The sequence below is a fragment of the Leucopleurus acutus genome (assembly GCF_964270905.1).
Source record: "Leucopleurus acutus genome assembly, chromosome: 12".
Classification (NCBI taxonomy): Eukaryota; Metazoa; Chordata; class Mammalia; order Artiodactyla; family Delphinidae; genus Leucopleurus; species Leucopleurus acutus.
This window is the reverse complement of record NC_139154.1, coordinates 90,344,573-90,363,462: the sequence shown is the minus strand read 5'-3', so window position 1 is coordinate 90,363,462 and position 18,890 is coordinate 90,344,573. Positions and strand designations below refer to the sequence as shown.

Below are 18,890 nucleotides of genomic sequence, written 5' to 3'. Positions count from 1 at the left end.
AGATGAGTTATGGTATTTGGTTTTCCCAGATGAATAGCCCATTGCTCCACCCCGTATTTAAATGGCCCTTTCCCTGCAAGTCGATACAACTGCATTAACACAAATTCATTTCCCCTGCAGCTGGGGGTGTTTCTGGACTATTAACTCCATTGATCTATGCCTCTGTTCCGGTGCTAGTTCAAGGGGTAGGCTCCCCTGTAGTCATATTTTTGAGAACTTACTTGCACACTTGTCTTTCTATCTGCTGCTTTTTCTTCCCCCCCACACTGTACTTTTCACACAGGTGCTTCATTAGCTCTTCACAATCTGCATGATTTTGCATCATGATGTGTCTGATGTGAGAACATCTGCAGCAGGCAAGAGCATACTTTCCTCAGGCCTTGACACTGAGTTTACCATCAGCATGAAGCAATCTCTGTCTCTCTTTCTCTCCCTCTCTCTCTCTCTCATCCACTGACATCTCCTAGCATCACTGCTCCAACATCAGTTATGCTTGAGTCTTGAACTCAATCTGAGTTGAAAATGTGCCAGCTTTCTTATCATTATCACTAACAGACTGCTTAATTAACCTGCTGATGTTGTCAATAATGGATCTTGCTGGTGTGCTAGAAAGGAGACCCACAGCCCATGTTTGGTCTCTCTCTCTCTTTTCATTTACTTAGTCTCTCAGTGTCTATGTCTCTGGAGTTGGACTGTCCAGGAGTGAGATGAGAAGGACCTGGGAGGGTTTGAAAGCAATACAGCAGAACTGAAAGTTCTGGAAGAGGTCATGGAAATGAAATCACTAAAACAGGCTGGCATTCTCATTGCTCAATGGCAGGGATGGCTAGCAACCGGTGCATACAGCAAGTGCTTAATAAATGGATAACCACTGTACACAGTCAACAGAAGAGATTACAGGGCATGTGTTGTCTGTGTAAGCAGTAAGAACTGTGGGTGTTCCAAGGGAGGAGCCTGGGGTTGTCATCTTCTGAGGTGGCCTTCAGCGTTTTCTCTTTCTTTCCAGCCAGGGAGCTCAGATGAGAGGGGACATTGTCATCCCCAAAAGCATCCAGGAGGGGAGGGAGGCTGGGTTTTCACTTCCTTTCATGCTTTGTCTTTCATCTCAAGTGGTTTTGTGTTTTGTTTTGTTTTGTTTTTTGCGGTACGCGGGCCTCTCACTGTTGTGGCCTCTCCCATTGCAGAGCACAGGCTCCGGACGCGCAGGCTCAGCGGCCATGGCTCACAGGTCCAGCCGCTCTGCGGCATGTGGGATCTTCCCAGACCGGGACACGAACCCGTGTCCCCTGCATCGGCAGGCGGACTCTCAACCACTGCGCCACCAGGGAAGCCCCCTGTTTTATGTTTGAACCAAAGGCCTGCTCTGTCCTTCTGAGGCCACATCACACATTCGGAAATTTCAGAGAGCAGGAGAGATGCCACCATGAGCCTGGGGCAGCTCCATCACCTCGAAAACCATGCTCTCTCCTGTCTTTGTCTCCATCACATACACACACACACACAGAGTCAGGCTAGATATGTCTCAGCCGCCCCTGGCTTCCCTCTACCTGGAGATCCTGTAAGCTCAGACAGCACCCAGAGATCCCGTGGAGACACTAAATGCAGCCCCTCCTTTTACACTTGGGAAGCTGGGCAGGGGGTGGGGTTTGCGGAGTCAGCTGTTGGCTCCTGGCTTTAAGCAGTTGCTCCTCCCCTGGGCTACATTCCTGTGGCCTTGCCTTTCCTGGCGTGGTGGTGGAAAGGATTCTCAGAGGGCAGAGATTGATGCCTTTCGGGGCAGAAAACCCCAATATTCTCTCCAAAGAGAGACTAATATTGGGTATCCTGGGTACTGAGGGCCTGGCCGTCCCAGGGGTGCGATGGGTGTAGTACATCCTGCCACCACTAGAGGGCGAGTCACTAACACCCAGGCCAGGTGCCCCTTCCCAAGGCCACTCTGGGGGCCCTGGGGGCTGTCAAGAGCTCACCTCTGAGGGCGGGGAGGGGGAGATGCAGAGTCAGGACTGGAACCTAAGCCCAGCTGGCCTGAAACCCAGGCTCCCATTCTCTCTTCCTTTACCTCAGATTCACCTTCCTAACTCTGTCAGTCTGGACGTGTGTTAGGACGAGGGTTTTTCAACGTCAGCACTACGGACACGTTGGGCTGGAAAATTCTTTGTTCTGAGGGCTGTCCTGTGCATTGTAGGATGTTTAGTCATCTTTGGTCTCTAGAGATCACACTAGATGCCAGTAGCAGCCCCCCGTCCCCCAGGTTGTGATCATCAAAAACGTCTCCAAATATTGCCAAATGTCTCATAAAGATGGCCCCAGTTGAGAGCCCGTGTAAGACAGGAGAGCACGCCTGCTGTGGAGACAGGAGGAACTGGTGCCGAAAAGGTCTGCGCATGGTTCCCACTGCTCCTGTGTGTCGTGTGGAAACACGAGCTACTCAGAGATGGCATATGTGCTGTAAATACATTTCGAAACTGTATTTGGTCTCCTGCTTTTCTTCTCCAAAGACTGCAGAGTATCTCAGTCTTCCTCTCTGTTTATTCCACCTCCCCACTTGACTGAAACAGGAGATTGAGGCTCAGAGACCCCCAGGGCCTCAAGCCACCCCTCACCTGCAGAATCCTGTCCCCCAGCTGCAAGCGCCCTGGACCACTCTGCTCCCCAGTGTTGGCTTGGGTACCAGGAGCATCTGTGGTCCTCCTCCACCTGCCCACTAGGCCCTGCCGCCCTCCAGCTCCCCAAACCCTGGTGTCCTCCCCCCCACTGGAGGGAGTGGGGAAGCAGCAGGTGTTGATGCTAATCAGCGTTCACAGCCCAGAACTGCAGTCGCTCCCAGGCTCACACACTCCCCAAAATTAAACACTCATTATACAAAATTAATTGACATTAATTAGCAAAAATTAAAACTTTAAACACAGCAAGGCGCTTTTGGGGGAGGAGTGGAGCAGGCGGGCTCCAAATTTGTCACCCCCCGAACTCCCCACCCTCCCACCACCCCCAAGTCCCCCCACTTCCATCCTGGAACAGGGCCGGAGGAGTTCAGGCGAGGTCAGCACCCACACCCGGCCCTGAGCCCAGGGCCAGCCACGTGGATCCCAGGGGGGAGGAGCTGAAAGAGGCTCCCTGTGCCAGTCACCAGCTGATGGGTGGCCGCCCAAACTCTGACACACAGTGCTGAACTAAGGAGCCAGGAGCCCTCCCCTCAGCCCAGGTCACCGTGATCTCAGCTGACGTGGGGAGGCATGGCCAAAGGAGGAAACCCAAGCACGTGGAGCAGGAACGTAGAAGGTGTGCCTTTAGCCGTGCCTGACCCCCACCACACCCCGCCCCAAACCCTTCCATCTCCTGGGTACCCGAAGGATGAGGCACTGTAGCCTTTCAGCTCTGTCCCGCTTTGTTGTGTGACCTCAGATAAGTCACTCCCCATCTCTGAGCCTCAATTTTCCATCCATATGATGAGGGGGCGGTGCCAGGTTAGCACTGAGGTGCCTGCCTGCTCTGGCACCTGTTGTCGGGGAAGCAAATCTCTGGGAAATTGATTCATTCTGAGGAGTGAGCGAGGGGCTAAACGTGGGGGGCTGGAATTCAAGAGGATGCCCGGAAAGGCAGCCCAAGGGATGGAGGTGCTGATGGTGGAGCATCAGGCACCAGTGTGGGCGATGTGTCTTCAAGCCCGAGAGCCCTCCCAGGTGGGCATCCACTTCGCCTGCCCGTGGGGCCTGCGCCTGAGGACAGGAAAGCAGCGTTCTTGATCCCTGGCCGCTCTCTAAGCCCTAAATAGTTTCCCTTTCCTTCCTGACACTGGTTATTTTCCACCTTTGCTCTCCAGGTTCCCAAGGGCCCCCAAATCCTTCACCAGGCTGATAGGCAGCAGAGCCACACCTTCGCCCACTGTTTGAACAGACGTGGCATTTATTCAGAACCTTTGTTGCTTGGTGCGGGTGGAGCCCAGTGATCTCCTGCGCAGGGTAGAATGCCATCCGCCCCCCTCACGCCGGCTCCCTGCCACCCTCTCTCTCCAGCCAGCGCCAACATCTGCAACGTGGTCCTGATGCGGTACGGGGAGCTGGAGGAGGGGATTGACGTCCTGGATGGTGATGGCAACCTCGTGGGCTCCTCCAAGATCGCAGCCAGACATGTGGGTCGTCTGGGGACTCGGGGGCTGGTAGGGAGGCTGTGGTCGGTTTTCCCTAGACACTTTCATTCCCCAGGGGCTTGTGTCCTCAGCGCCCTTGCCTTGCCCTCTTCAGCTCTCCTTGTCACCCCACTCCCACCCCCACCCCCCATTGGTTTGAGCCCCAGGCCTCAGGTCTGGCCCCAGCCACACCTGCCCACCAGACACCCTTGCTTCTCTCCAGTCGCCTCATCACTACTGGGAAACATCCCCATCTCTTGTCCCAGCCCCTCTGGACGTGCTTTCTCTGACCTCTTACTTGGTAAGGGCAGAGGAGGCCCCCCCAGAGCTTTCTTTCCCTTCCCCAGGACCTAGGGCCTAGGGCCTTCATATCCTCCCGACGCATAGAAGCTGATGGTTTGTGGTTGTGTGCTAATAAGCACTTCTGCAGGTGATAGTCACTAGGGAGAGGCGGAGGGATTTTGGGCTTGCAGGAAGCCACGGGCGTGGTTTGGAGAAGAATGTTTTGTTACAGGAAGGCCCTCTTTCACTTCTGGTTTCACCAGCCTCACCCATCTAGCAATTGCAATTAAAAAAAAAAAATTCCTGTCCACTTGTGTATCTTCCTGTGCTTTCCAGCCTTCATCCTAATGGCAGTTAGTGGCCTGTCCTGCTCTGGCCTCCAAGTGCTGGGTCCCCTCTGCTCCAGCCCTGTCCCTTATGAGCTCCCACATGGCCCCCCACTGCACCCTGTCACTGAGGCCTTCTCCATAAGCCTCTGAGGTAGGAAGACGCTTCTCTTGTCCTGGTCCTTCCCTCCCCACTGACTGATCTCAGGGAAAGTAAGTGTCTGTCCAAGGCTTGTGAAGGGCAAGGGGCTCAGGGGTGCCAGTGCCAACACCGCATCCTCTGCTTCCTGCACAGGCTCTGGGCCCCCTGTCATCCCCACACCTGTTCAGAAGACTGGAGGGACCTCTCCCAGGCCTTCCTGAGGCTGGTCACGAAGAACCCAAGTTCCTGGGAGAAATGTTTAGCCCTGAGCCCATCATCAGAGGGGATTTGGCCTCCATTTCCTACATCACCCTAACCTCCTATCCAGCTCTATCCTTTTCCCTACTTGCTGTGAGGGAGGCCAACTGTGATAACTCCTCCCTGTGGTCCAAACAGCAGGGAACCCCACGCTCTTCTGCAGCCCTGGGCTTCCCTTCTCCTGCCTATATCAGCCCCTTGCCATTTGGGACTCCAGGGACCCGTGGGTTACAAGCATTCCTTGAGCCTTCTCTGAGGGCTGGGAGCCCGTGGGGTTAAAGGAACTCATCACAATGACCATCAGGGTGCAGAACTGCCACTGAGCTGTGCCTTGACCAGCCCCCCACCCCCGGAATCCTGAGGGAGCCCCCAGAGCAAGGCCCCAGGCAGACCCCATATGGGGACAGCAGACACTCAGCAGAAGCTTTTCCCACTTACAAAGCTGACCTCTTGTCATTAAGAAAGACTCTCATCCAGAGCCAGGAAATGGCCAGATCCTCCAAATCTTTGTCTTTAAGGGAAAAGAAAGTAAATCCCAGAATCCCTCTTCTTGGGCACCAGGAGCCTCAACGCGGCTCAGCAGGCCACAGCTGTTTGTTCTGGCCCTTCCAGTGCCTGCTTTGTTTGTAGAACATCTCAGGTCCTCCATATGTTTCCTCCCAGCCGCTGTACCCTGCCACCCGATTCACCTCCCTGGGTGCAGGCCCCTTGTTGGGGCCGCTTCTGGGTTGCCTCCACTCCCCCACATGTGGCAGGTGATGCGGATCTGCTATGGGAAGAGGGGGTGGCTTTTTTCTGTTGTTTGGAATATGGCTTCGTGAGGGATTCCATGAATGATTCCGTTCAGCCAGATGTGCTTAGCAGTGGTACATACACCTAGGGGCTCCAGGGCTGCTGCCCCGAGGCTGTCCCACCCCCGCCCCGCTCACCATGGCCTCTGCTTGCCCCTCAGGCCCTGCTGGAGACGGCGCTGACGCGGGTGGTCCTCCCCATGCCCATCCTGGTGCTACCCCCGATCGTCATGTCCATGCTGGAGAAGTGAGTTGGGGCCCAGGACAGAGGCCATCGTGGCGGAGAGGGTGGGGGAAGGGGGACCTGCTGGCCCAGGGCAAGGTTCCTGGTTTGTTCAAACTCTCCCTGGCAGGGCTGCTGGAATCATCCTGTGAGAATTAATGGACTTTGGCTGCTCAGGACCCTGTGCTAAGTTCTAGGAGGGATGTCCCGATGGACATGGCTGGCCCTGCCCTGGAGCTGGCGGTTCTAGGTTGTGTGTGTGTGTGTGTGTGTGTGTGTGTGTGTGTGTGCACGCACGCGGTCTATTAGTGCACAGCACAGGACCAGTGGTGAAGAGAGTCTGAGGACTATGGTGGGAAGACTAGACTTGGGCCTAGCGCATCCCTTTCCGGCATCTGCCATGAGGCAAGTCACCACCTCACTGAGCCTCAGTTTCTTCATTTAGACAATAATTGTACTAACCTCCCTGCCGCCCTCAGAGGGATATTCTGAGAACACATTTGTCCTGACCATAAAGAAATAAGGAGATACAATAATAAGAACAATGATGGAGTGATTCTATTAATTAATGAATGTAAAATTGAATCACAAAGGCGGGAATGCTGCTGGAAGGAGAGGAGGGAGGAAGCAGGGCTGGTTTGGGCAGGCCCTGAGGGTTGGGGAATATCTAGGAGGATGGCAAGGGGCAGGGAAGGGTTCCAGGTGTGGGGAGCCAGATGAGCAAAGGCCTGGAGGTCTGGTGCAGATAAAAGTGAAGAGGTGATCGCTTCCTCCTTCCCGGGGGCCCAGCCTGGGAGGGGCACCTCAAGGCAGTGGATGGGCTCGGGGGCACTCCCTCTGGGGCTCTGGATCAGGGGCTTCTCCCCAATTTGGGGACCTTCGTAGTCCCACAAAACAAATTACAGTAACAGCTAACACTTAACAGCTAAGCACTGGCTGCATCCCAGCCGGGTCCCTGCCAAATGCCATCTCCTCAACGAGGCCCTCCCTGACCACCCCATCGAGATTACAGCCACCAGGACTTCTTCCCCCACTACACTGCCTTATTTTTACTCACAGCACTTATCGATAGCTGAGATTCTTTATTTAGTTATATGCTATCTGTCTGCTTCATTAGAAGGTCATCTCCATGGAGGCAGGTCAGTTCCTTTGTTTACTGCCCTGCACGGCATCTAGCAGAGTTCCTAGCACATAGTGACGCTCAGTGTTTGTTGGATGAATGAATGATCTCATTTAACCTTCACAACAGTGCAAAGAGGTGAGCATGATGTCCCCATTTTACAGACAAGGAAAGGAAGGCAAAGAGAGTTGTATCATCTGCTTACAGTCACACACTAGGAAGTGGCAGAGCCAGGCAGGGCCCAGGAATACGGCTGCAAAGCTGGGCTCTTCCTACCACACTGGCTGCCTCTTGGATTTTTGGATCACAGCACATAATCAGCCTGTCTTTGGAATCCACCCCGCATGGAGACAGGAGAGGGGCAGATTTGGGGAACTGGCCTCAGAAAGCCTGTGTTTTGATAAGGGCAGGACCCACACGAAGGTCAGCTGCAGGTGGGACCCGGCAGTGTGGGAACAGGGTCAGGGTGACCTTGAGGGGAGGGCTGGTCCAGAGGAAAGAGGCTGCAGCTGGCACTGAGAGTAAGATAGGATTTTGGTGGAAGGGAGGGCTTTCTGGGCAAGGTGTGACCCTGTTGCGTGGACCTTGAAGAGCCCAACCCAACAGAAACAAAGCACGCTCTCTCATTGCGCCTGCTGATAAGGGGCCCTGTGTCCAGCTGAGGGGATGATTTCTTCGTCCCCTGGAAGAGTGGGGGAGGTGCATAGTGGGCGTGGCTACCTGAGCAAGGGATGGTGTGTTGAACACTGAGACTTAAGAATATTAATCTCCTCTGGAAGTTGCAAAAATAAATCATGGGAAGCGATTCCTTCGGTGCCCCTGATCCTCGTATACGCCGCTCTCTGGTGAACTGAGGCTGTTCCCAAATACCAGCGACTGCAAGTGCACACAAGGACACCACTGGGCAAATGAGGAAGGGAGGGTTTCTGTCCTCAAGGCTACTGAATCTTGAACCTGGAATTTGCTGGGGAAAAATGTGGTCTGTGATGCCTTCTGGGTGCCATCTGAGCTAGGTTTGCAGAAAGTGGAGTGACAGTTAGTGTCCCATTGGTTGGGGGCTTAAACTTAGCTTTGGGAGGCTTGGGAGGTGGGGTGGGATTGTTCTAGTTCTGACTGTCCCAGCCTGGAATCAACCTGGACTGCGGGTGCCCTGCATCTGGCTCAGCTCAGGGTCAAAGGAAGCCCCTCGGGTAGGTAGAAGAGGGTTAGCCATTGGTCTCCTGGAAGACTTGTATTTAGTTGGTCCTTCCCTGAAGCTTGTGGGAGGGTCTCTCAGGAGGAGAAAGAGTCTAGCCTGGGTTCCCCCAGGAATATCAAGACGAACAAGACTCAGTTTGCACCCTCAAAGACATAATTAACCTCATATACATGGGGCAGGGGGGGGTGGGAGCTGCCAGACTGTGAGGTGGGGGGCAGGGCAGGGCCGGCACCAACTGAGACTCCTGGCAGGAGTCCCGGGGGGCTGGTCAGTTTCCCACCTGGAGAATGATGTCACTGCCCCCCTCACCACCTTGTCCACTAGAGCTTGGCACTTTGCACCATCCAGCGGGCCCCTGGCTCTTGGCTGGGGCCCCCCTGCCGGGCACCCCACGGCCTTTCCATGCAGGGTGCTAATGGAAGGGCCTCTGCTGAGGAGGCTGATGGGGGAGGCAGCCCTACCCTCAACCCTCGGGAGCCCCTGGTTGGGTGAGGGAGTCAGGACAGCCAGGGAAAAAAGACAAAAGAACACTTACAAAGCAGCCTGCTTGCAAATTAATGGAGCGCAAAAGTAAAACTGCTCCAAGTGCTGAGGGAATGCACGGCAATGGGGAGACAAGCTGTTGTGTGGCAGCGAGGCTGCCTTGGCCCCGGCCTCAGTTTCTCCTCTCTGGGAGGACCCTGGCTTTCCTGCTGGGATAGCAGAGGTGGGCGGCATCTTCAGGTGTCCCTGTCTCTGAGATGAAAGGAAAAGGGTCTGCCGTCAGAAGCCGAGAATCCTCCACTCTGAGGGGTGTACGCCCCACCCCTCACTCTCCACCGGACCTTCCCTCAGGCCCAGGGCTCCCCTCCAGCTCCACTGTCCTGGGGAGGAAGCTGGTTTGGGACTCAGGGCCCGGAGAGTAGCCCCGCCCCCCCAACTCAGAGGCAGCTGTGGGGGGGTCTCTCCCCCAGCTCTGCATCCCTGGCCCTGGCCCGGGCCTGGACTTTTCTGCCCTCCCGGGCTGGGTCTCATCTTGGTCAGGGTTCAGGCCACACCCTCCACGGTAGCTCCTGAGGCCGCTCCCCAGCCTCCCTCATTCCCGGGGATCCGGGTCTTTCCTCTCTCCCAGGCATTCGCACATCTCTCCATCTGCATATTTTAACTCCCCCAGCTGCCTTTCCAATTCCTCCCTGCCATTTCCCTCTCCTCCTCCCCTCCCCCTGTCCTGCTGTGTTCACTCTCCCGCCTGGGCTGGGACTTCAGAGGCTCCTGTTGGCTGCTGTCTGAACCTTTCTCCTTCCTGAGTGGGGAGGACAGGCCTGGGACTTTCTGGATCCCTTTCACAGTGGGGACTTCAGCCAGCCACCCGGAGAGAGGAACCAAGGTCGCAGCCCCACGTAGAAGGGGTCTGTCCAGTGTCCCCACCGAATGAGTCAATGTCCTGCCCCTCACCTGCCAGGGAGGGAACCTCCCTCCCGTGATCCTCCCTCGGGGCGATGCCTCCAGGGACCACACACCCTCCTGTCCCCTCCCCTCTGCTCTGGCCACCCTCAGGGACTGAGGTCCCAGTCGCTGCCACGGGAGCAAGAGTGCCCACCTTCTGGTCCTGCTGGAGAAGTTAATCTGAGTTGAAAACATCTCAGGACCCATCTCAGCCTTATCCCAGCCCTCCGTAACTCCCATGGAAGCCCAGGAGGCCTCAGGCTGAGTCCGTGGGGAAGAGGGGGGTAAGGCTCACTTGGAAGAGAGGGAGAAGATGGGGGCACTGGACCAAGGCAGAGGGGATGCCAGAAGGGCTTGAGTTTGATTTGGGCACCTTTGTCCCCCTGTTCTTAATCCTGTGGAAATTCTCCTCCCCAATAGCTCAGTTCAGGCTTAATTCAACAACTGGACAGATCTTGGAGTCTGGGCCAGTGGGAAGGGCTGGAGGACAACCCAGCCACCAGGATCCTCCCTCCTTCCTGCTGGTAACAAGGGCAGTAACAGCAGCAATACTAACACACCTCACTGAGCGCTTACTGTGTCCAGGTCTTTTACTTGCATAGAATTTACGAGTAATTGGATTGTTATTGGTACCTAAGTAGGAGCATCCTGGGCCAGAGTTTCCCAGAAGTGTGGTCTGGGGATCACCTGTTTTAGACTCAGGGAAGGTTCCCAGGTGTAGTACCAACTGAATCAGGATCTCATGGGGGAGTCTGCATTTTTAACCACTGCCTAGATACTAAAGTTTGAGAACTGCTGCTCCCAGTTTTGCTGTCGCCTTAGAGCCAGCTGCTTTTGGGATTCATGTGCCAGGAGGTGAAGGTGGTGTGGGGTTTGCCTGCCCCGACACTGAGGCGCTGCCCCCAGAAGAGCCTCTCCCCTGCCTGTGGCCACAGCAGCGCTGCTCCAGGAGGGGAGGGCAAGAGCCCTGGTTATAGCTTCTTCACACCAGGAGCCAGTCTCAGTCCGGTGGAGGCTGACGCTGACCCAGGGCAGCATGTGTACCCACCCAACATCCCTTGGCAAGTAATCCATCTTGCTGACACATGCCACCTCAGGCCTCCCCAAGTGGAATGCCTGGTGGATTATACAGAGCGAAATGTTCTGAGGGACAACGCAGTGAAGGTGGACCCGCCAGCTGCTCTGCCCTCCACTCTGTCTGGAGAGGCCGTTTCGTCATGGGGCTGGGGGACCCAGGGCCCTGGAGGGAGGCTTTCGTACCCCTCTCCTGCCCAAGAATCCCAGCTCTTTTGTTCACCGTGGGGAGGGGTGCCAACTGTGAACTGGTGATGCAGCGGGCAAAGGGTCCTTAAGGCAAGAGCCAGAGCAGCTCAGTGACAGCACTTTAGGGAGTCAGAGGAACCCACACAGCAGCCCTGCCTGCCTCCCGCAGACTTGGTCTTGGCCTTGGGCAAGTCACTGTGGCTCTTGGATTGAAGGTGACAAGGTGGTCAGCAGGGTGTGTTCTGTTCCCATACCCAGAAGAGGTCATCCTCTCCTGGCTGCGCGCGCGTGCGTATGCGTGCTTGTGCGTGCTTGTGCGTGCATGTGCGTGAATGCGTGTGTGGTTTTTTCACTATTGCAATATGTGCTGCCTTCAAGGCCCATCTTCCTCCGCTGTGTCCCCACGTGGGCCCCCCACCCCCTGCACAGGAGCAGGGGCCGACAGCCTCCTCTATCGTCTACCCCACACGTGGCCTTCTTTGCGCAGGGCTGGACGCACAGTGGGGTGGGTGCCCCACAGGTGCTCATTTATGATTTATGGTTGAGAATTTAACCAGCAACGTCCTTCAGGGCAGGGCCTGGGGATAGGGCTGCCACCGGCGGACGGTCCCAAAGACAGAATTCCTCCACAGCTACTTAGCTATGGGCTGGGCCTGGCCCTCAGACCCAGCGGGACCCGGCATGGTGGTTAACGGCCAGCTCACCCTGTCTCCGGGTCTCATGGGCGCCCCCCTTCTCTCTCCCCAACAGGACAGCTCTCCTGCAGGCGCGCCCCCGGCTGCTCCTCCCCGTGCAAAGCCTCGTGTGCCTGGCAGCCTTTGGCCTGGCCCTGCCGCTGGCCATCAGCCTCTTCCCCCAGATGTCAGAGGTCAGTGGAGGGAGGGGCTCAAGGGCAGGACAGGGAGGGTTGCCGTTCGGTCACTTATGAACCAATACCTACTCGGTGCTGACACCTTAGCACTGTGCTAGCTAGGTACTGGGGTTAGACGGTGAATGAGACGGGCCCAGGCTCTGACCTCTCAGGGTCAAGGGTCAAGTAGTGAACACAGCGATGAAACGGAATAGCAAGTGAAGGGTGAGCAGTGTTAAGATGGGAGGAGTTTGGCCATGGGAGGAGACAGTAGGGGCCCAAAGAGAGCTTAGAGAGAAGTGGCATTTCATGGGGGCCTGAAGGATGGTCTAGAGTTGGCCAGGTGTGTAAGAGGTGAGGGGACACATAGGCTGAGGTCACCTGGTGTGAAGGGAGGCGGCACACAGCTGAGGAAAGCCTGCCGCTTGGGCAGAGAGTGGGGAAGATGAGGTGGGCCAGGTACGGGGCCCTGACGTCAGCAGGTGCCGGGAACTTGGAAGCCAGCGCAGTGGGTAGACGTTACCAGAAGAGCTGGGCAGAGCAGGACCACAGATTCCTGATTTTGAACGGTCCCCATGGCTGTATGGTGAGGCTGCGTTGGAGCTCTGGAGAAGGAGCCTTCAGGAGGCGGTGGCGGGAGTCCAGCGAGAGATGATGGCGGCTTGGACCAGGCTGCTGGCAGCGGGCATGGAGGGAAGTGGGTCCTTTAAGAGAGAGTTAGGAGGCAGCTTCATCAGGATCTGATGAAGAACTGCGTGTGGTGGGAGGACAGGGAACCGGCAGGATGTGCGCCCGGCTTTCTGGTTTTGAACAACCCGGCAAGACGGAGATGAGGAGGGGCCGGCGTGCAGGAGGACAGCATGTAGAGCTGGATGCATACGTGGGGTTTGAAGAAGAACCTGTGGAACTTGTGAACAGAGGTGCCCTGTGGAAGCTGGCTTTGGGTCTAGAAGCCAGGAGAGAGGCCTGGGCTGGAGGGACAGAAGTAGGAGCCCCCAGCATAAAACAGTGATGGAAGCCAGAATGGTGGGTGGGATCAACCCAGGAGCGTGTGGAGAAAATAGGCCCTGGGGAGGGGAGCTGCCCAAGGACAAGTGGCCAGGGAGGTAAGGACAGAGCCAAGTGAGACTGGAGTTGGGGGGCATCCACAGGGTCAGACCCTCCCGAGAGGTCAAGGTCCGTGGGGTTGAAGAGCGTCCATTGGTGTCTCAGTTCGTGAAGGCAAACCCCATCCCGAGGGGTGGAGCCCAGCTGGGGGGTAAGGAAATGGGTTGGCAGGCTGACCGCTTGGTCTAGAGGCTTGGTACCGGGGGAACAAAGAGAAGCAGACCCGGAGCTGGAATGAGATGTGGGATCAAGAGAGGCGTTTATTTATTTTCACTCTTTTAAAATGGGAGAGACTGGAGCTTGTGTAAATGCAAAGGGAAGGCACCAGGAGAGAAGAAGGACACTGGAGGAGGAGGACAGAGAGCAAAGTCCATGAAGTGGGGGAGTCAGAACGCAGACAAGGGGTTCAAAGGATTCGCCTGGGTGGGGGAGACCCCTCCCCACTTTAGCAGGGGGAGGCAAATGTTGGTTGGGGGGGTGGAGTTCGGGGGTGGGGAGGTTAAGGAAGTTGATCTGATAGCTCCTGTGTTCTCATGACTGAGCAGAGAGGAAGGAGGTGGGTGGGAAGGGGGAGGTCAAAGGTCAGAGGACCATGGAGAAGGCTGGAGACCTTCAGAGGGGAGAACAGGAGAGACAGCGGACTAAGGAAGTCAGAGAGCCTGGTGGGCAGTGCCGGGGGGTCAGAGGAGGGGACGGCTGGGGGTGGACACAGGTCTGTGGGGATGGCCAGGGCCTGTCTACCCAGAGGTGTGGGGCCTGCTCCAGTTTCGTCTGGTTGGGTGAGGCATTCGGGGGGCTGGTAGGAGTTCAGGAGGAGCAAAAGACTCCAGAATCTTAGCTGGGTGGGGGTGAAGAAGCGTGAGCAAGCCGAGTGGGAAAAGCAAGAGGCAGGCCCGAGGAGGGCAAAGAGTGACCATGGTATTTGGAGTTACAGAACTCAAGGGAACACGGGGGCCGCGGCTGCAGATGGGCGCTTCTGAATCTGTGACCGCAGGACTGACCCTGAGGGGCGGGAGGGGTGCAACTTCCTCCAGGGGAGTTGGGGAAGGTGGAAATAAGGGTCCTGGGGTGTTACACTGGGACTGTGAGGACTGGAGACCCAGGGCCTTAGAGTAGGAGGTAGTGACCCAGCCTCCAGGGCCCGAAGAGGGTGAGGACAGGAGTCACTTGCCTCCACTGAGCCCCAGAGTTTCAGGAGGAAACTATAATGGGATGGGGCTCCTATGTTGGGGGCCAGGCCAGTGCACACAGGATGGGAAGCTCAGCAGTATCTTCACACCCACAGGGCCCAGCCTTGCCGTGGAGCAGGGATACGCCTCCCCATCCTTCCCCTCAACCCAAAAGCTGAACAGCTATATCCTGATGCTTGGGGGCTCCAAATAGAGCTGGGAGCTCCAGGTTGCCTGGAAGCTCAGAAGACGAGAGGGCGGGCACTTCTCGGCGGTCCTGGCATCCCTGTCTGGAAGGCCTGGGCCCACCACTCCCCAGAGCCACTGACGGCATCTCTTTGTAACAGCTGGGCTGAGTCTGCAGTTCTGGGCAAGAGTCAGAGGGCCCCAGGTGCTTGCAGGTACCACTGTGTTCAGAAGCTTCAAGTAGCCGGCTCCCATAGCTCTACCTGTCTGCACAGGAGAGGGAGCCAGGGCAGAGAAACCCCATGAGCCTGTCCCACTGGAAGGATTTTCAAGGTCATCCAGTTTACCACCCTCCTGGCTCTGCTGGGGCAAATGGAGACCCAGAGCAGCCAAGGGCCCGGCCCAAAGTCACAGAAGCCATGTGCAAATATGGAAGGACACCCCAGAGGCTCACTCCCAGTCCAGAGCTCCCAGGAGATGTTGCATCTGCTTGTCCTGTAGGATGTTCTCTTCTCACTCTTTTCTCTTCACCTACCCTGAGACAGTGTAGAGAGGAGGAAGCTGGGGCCTCCCTGTGGTGGGGAAGAGTCTAGGAGTGCTACGGGTCTAAGGGCGGGTGTTCCTTTGGGGCAAATAATGGAGAAATGGCCACAGTCCCCCCCCTCGGGCCTCCAGCTCCGGCTGCAGAGAGGTGTTCTAAGTGAGCAGCCCTGGCCTACGTGAGTCAACGTCCAGGCTTCTCCCTTCCCCCATGTCTGCCACAAATAGGCATGGAAGTTAGTTCTTCTGGGTGTCTAACCAAAATCCTTCTCGTTGCAGCCCAAGCCTCCTTCTCTAGTTGGAAAGAATATAGTCATTTTGTAATAAGTCTGTTCTCTGGGAAAGGAGGGTAGGGACGTGACCTTCAGAGCCCCCTCCTCACCTGCATCAACCCCAACAGGATGCGGGCGGGCCTGTGCATAATGGGGTGTTTGGCTGAGAGGACCTCGTTCCCCCATTCTTCCTCCCAATTAATTCTCTCTAACGACGCGCTGCTTCTGCCATGTGGGGATCATGTCTCACATCCCAGAAGCCAATGTGATTTGCCACAATAAGTCTGGACCTGCTTGGGCTGACCCAACCTTGCCAAGAGCCACCAAGGTTGTCAACAGGAGTAATCACTGGAACGCTAATTAATTAATTAGGTGACTTGGAGATGGAATTTAGGAACTGGTTCCTAGAATGGCTGGCCTGCAGTGACTGGTGTGGGGTTTCCAACCCACTAACCCCAGAGGTTGAAGAAAGAACTTCAATCCCCTCTTCAATCCCTGGGAGAGAGTTTTGGGGGTGTTTTTTAAGATTTTTTTTTTTTTTTTTTGATGTGGACCATTTTTTCAAGTCTTTATTGAATTTGTTACAATATTGCTTCTGTTTTATGTTTTGGTTTTTTTGGCCGTGATGCATGTAGGATCTTGGCTCCCCGACCAGGCATCGAACCCGCACCCCCTGCAATGGAAGGCGAAGTCTTAACCACTGGCCCGCCAGGGAAGTCCCCCTGGGAGAGAGTTTTGTCCACGCTTTTCAAATTAGTATTTCTGCCTATTAAAATGGTGCTAATTTTAAAATTAAAATTGCAAATAATAATAATACCTACCATTTGCCAAACATCTGCTAGGCCAGGTCGTATGCCGGGAACTCTGCATGCCTTGTATTAAATCTTCCTAATGCCCCTCAAGTCCAAGGTATTACTGTTTATCAAAGGGTGTTGCCTAGACAGTTAGATGTGTGTGTCTCAGGCTCTGGGGCGAGATTTTGGCTGGGGAACAGGGAACCTTTGATGCATGGTGGGGACTGAAGTCCTGGAAGGGTTGAGGTCTCTGTAGAAGGAAGAAAAGCTGTTAAAAGAGGGCACGAGCAGGCAGGGAAGAACCCTGATGAGCAGTTTCATGGATGCTGAGGACAAGGGCATTTCGAGGAGGAGGGGGCTCCCTGCAAGTGAGCTGCTGCGAGGGCACTGGGAGTTGACAACAATCGGGGGGTGTGGCTGGGCGAGGCAGTCTAGGAGGCAAAACGGCAGTCAGGTTTCTCCCTTTGTTCAGAGAAATGAACTCAGGGATGGGAAGCCATTGGAGCACAGCAAAGATAATTTCACTCATTGGTGTTCTGTGAGATGGGGGGTGGGGGGCCTGGAGAAAAGGCAGTGATGGGGAAGCAATCACACAGCCCAGGGTAGAAAGGCATGGCCTCCAAGAGGTCCTGGGGTCCAGTGAGTACAAGGGCCTGGTTGACTGTGGTGGTAAAACGTGGACCCAGAACATGACAGTCCTGTGAGGTTCGTACCAGTGTTATTCCATGTTTACAAATGAGAGAACTGAGGCACATCAAGGTTAAGGACCTTGCCCGAGGTCCCAAGTTGGTAATGATGGAATAAGCGCTGTGCCCACAAAGGATTCCATAACCCTCCTCAGCCCACCCCCGTCTCGCTATAAAATGAGAAGGCCCAAGTCTGAGCCCCGGATGGCTCCCTGCTCATTTCTCGGTAGGGACATTCCAGTGCCCTCACCCAGCCCTCCTCCTTCATGGGGAATCCATGTTCAGGTTCACAGGGACCTTCTGAAGCAGGTGTTTGTGCCTTTGTTCTCTAACCCAGACTGAGGCAGGAGGCGGGGGTAGGGGGTCTATGGGCCAGCAGTTTGGGTAGGGAGCCTCCTTAGGAACTTGGGTGTGAGGACAGGGGAGCAAGGTCTGGCCTCCCTTCTGAGCCCCGGTCCTGTTGCCGGGAGTGTGGGGTCTGCCCCGGTGGACACTGTGACCTTCAGATTAAGGCTGTAGGGCATTGGCCAAGGCCAGCTCAGCCCAGCATGGACGGGCCCATCTGCACCCAGATACTGGGGGGATTTCCCCTTTTTCTTGTAACTTGGAGGGCCATGTCATAGCCCCCTGCTCTCAGGGAGCCTCTGTTCTGGGGGTGCAGACAGAAGCCAAATAACCGAGGAATGTCAGGTGATGGCGCAGCTATGATGGAAAGGAGAGGGCTGTGTTGGAGCTTGCCCAGGGCTGTGCTGGGTCAGGCGGGCTGCAGAGGCCTCCCTGTGGCATGTGGGGCCTGATTTGTGGTGACCTTTCTGGCCCTGCCCTCTCTGGAGATTGGGGCTCTGGGCCCCAGGCCAACGTGGTCATCTCTGTCCTCCCTCAGACATACACATGCATGCGTGCGCGCACGCGCACACACACACACACACACACACACACACACACACACACACACGTATGCTGGTGTCTCAGCTTCCTCGAGGGAGATGTCCAAGGTCCAGTCTCTGGGCCCATGGGCTTGGCTGCCACAAGAGGCTGGACCTGGGGATGGTGAATGTCCCTCCAATTCTGACAGCCGGTGTTCCCCACCTGGGAGCGCTTCCAATCCCATTTAATGAACCTCGTTAAGGTTCAAGAAGCAGTACCTTGGCCAAGTACCCTGCCCATGGCCCTGCCTGTTTCTCTCTCTCTTTGTGCCTCTCTCCTTCGATTCCTCTGGGCTCTCCCCCACCCCATTCCCCTCTCTTTCCCTCGCGATTCCCCCCGGGAGCTCTGGGAGGGGGGGAGACTGGGGAACTGGGCTGCACATACAAGCCGGTGCCATTGTTCGACAATCTGTTTTTGTCTTCATCTTGTTGGCAGGCGGCAGGAGAGGAGCAAAAGGTTAATGAGACACTGTGCAGCGGGATTACCGACGGCGGGCGGCGGGCGGGCGAGCCAGCCATGGTGACAGGGAACTAATTAGGAGCAGTTTAACAGGAGGAAAAAGTGAAATCTCCTCTTCACCAACTGTCAATAATTAGCTGATTTGGTGAGGTTGAAATGTGCCCACAGGAAAAGTTGGGGCTTTTCTGTGGATGAGTGAGGCTGTGGGTACGGGGGCCCCTGGGGGCTCCGCCCTGTCCCTAGGTGGGGCTCAGGCCGGGGGCCGCCACACATGCCCCAGGTCTGCCCTCCTCCCATCTGGCTGGCACCCCCCCAGCCTCAACTCTCTGTATGACCTTGGTCTTGGCCCTAAGGACCTCAGTTTCCCCTGCCATAAGATAAGGTGTTGTATGTAAGCTTTCTCCTGGTTCCGCCCATGAGGATTCTGGAAGTGAAACCATGAGACCGGCCCCTGGTACTAGAGCAGGGAGAGCCGATGGCGGGCTGTGTGGCCTTAAGTCAGCTGCAGACCCTTGGATGCCTCTCTGGCAGCGTGGCTGTGCCGCCCTCTCGGGCCAGGTGTGGCTTACGAATGGTGCTGAATGCCGAATGGGCAGAACCTTCCTCGGAACATGCCTTCTAGCCCCTGGACCCTCATTCAGCTCCTCTGTCCTCCCAGCAGCAACAGGGTCTGAGGTTGGGGCACAGGCAAGGTGGGGCCGGGCTGCTGCCATAGGGCTGGGGGCTCTTCGAGTGTGTGTGTGTGT

The 18,890-nt window shown here is 56.1% G+C and overlaps 1 protein-coding gene across 3 annotated transcripts in view; it reads left to right on the top strand.

The window, feature by feature from the left end:
- The window catches only part of SFXN5 (sideroflexin 5), a gene marked incomplete at its 5' end in the record, with an annotated part of 115,542 nt that overhangs the window by 85,294 nt on the left and 11,358 nt on the right, over positions 1 to 18,890 (top strand). For 2 of the 3 annotated variants that reach the window (XM_082851951.1, XM_082851952.1), the window contains 3 exons: positions 4,014 to 4,129; positions 6,087 to 6,172; positions 11,905 to 12,022. In XM_082851951.1, the coding sequence (XP_082708077.1) occupies positions 4,014 to 4,129; positions 6,087 to 6,172; positions 11,905 to 12,022 (320 nt within the window). The remainder of the gene's footprint in view (positions 1 to 4,013; positions 4,130 to 6,086; positions 6,173 to 11,904; positions 12,023 to 18,890) is intronic. The other variant, XM_082851953.1, reaches the window with a different exon arrangement.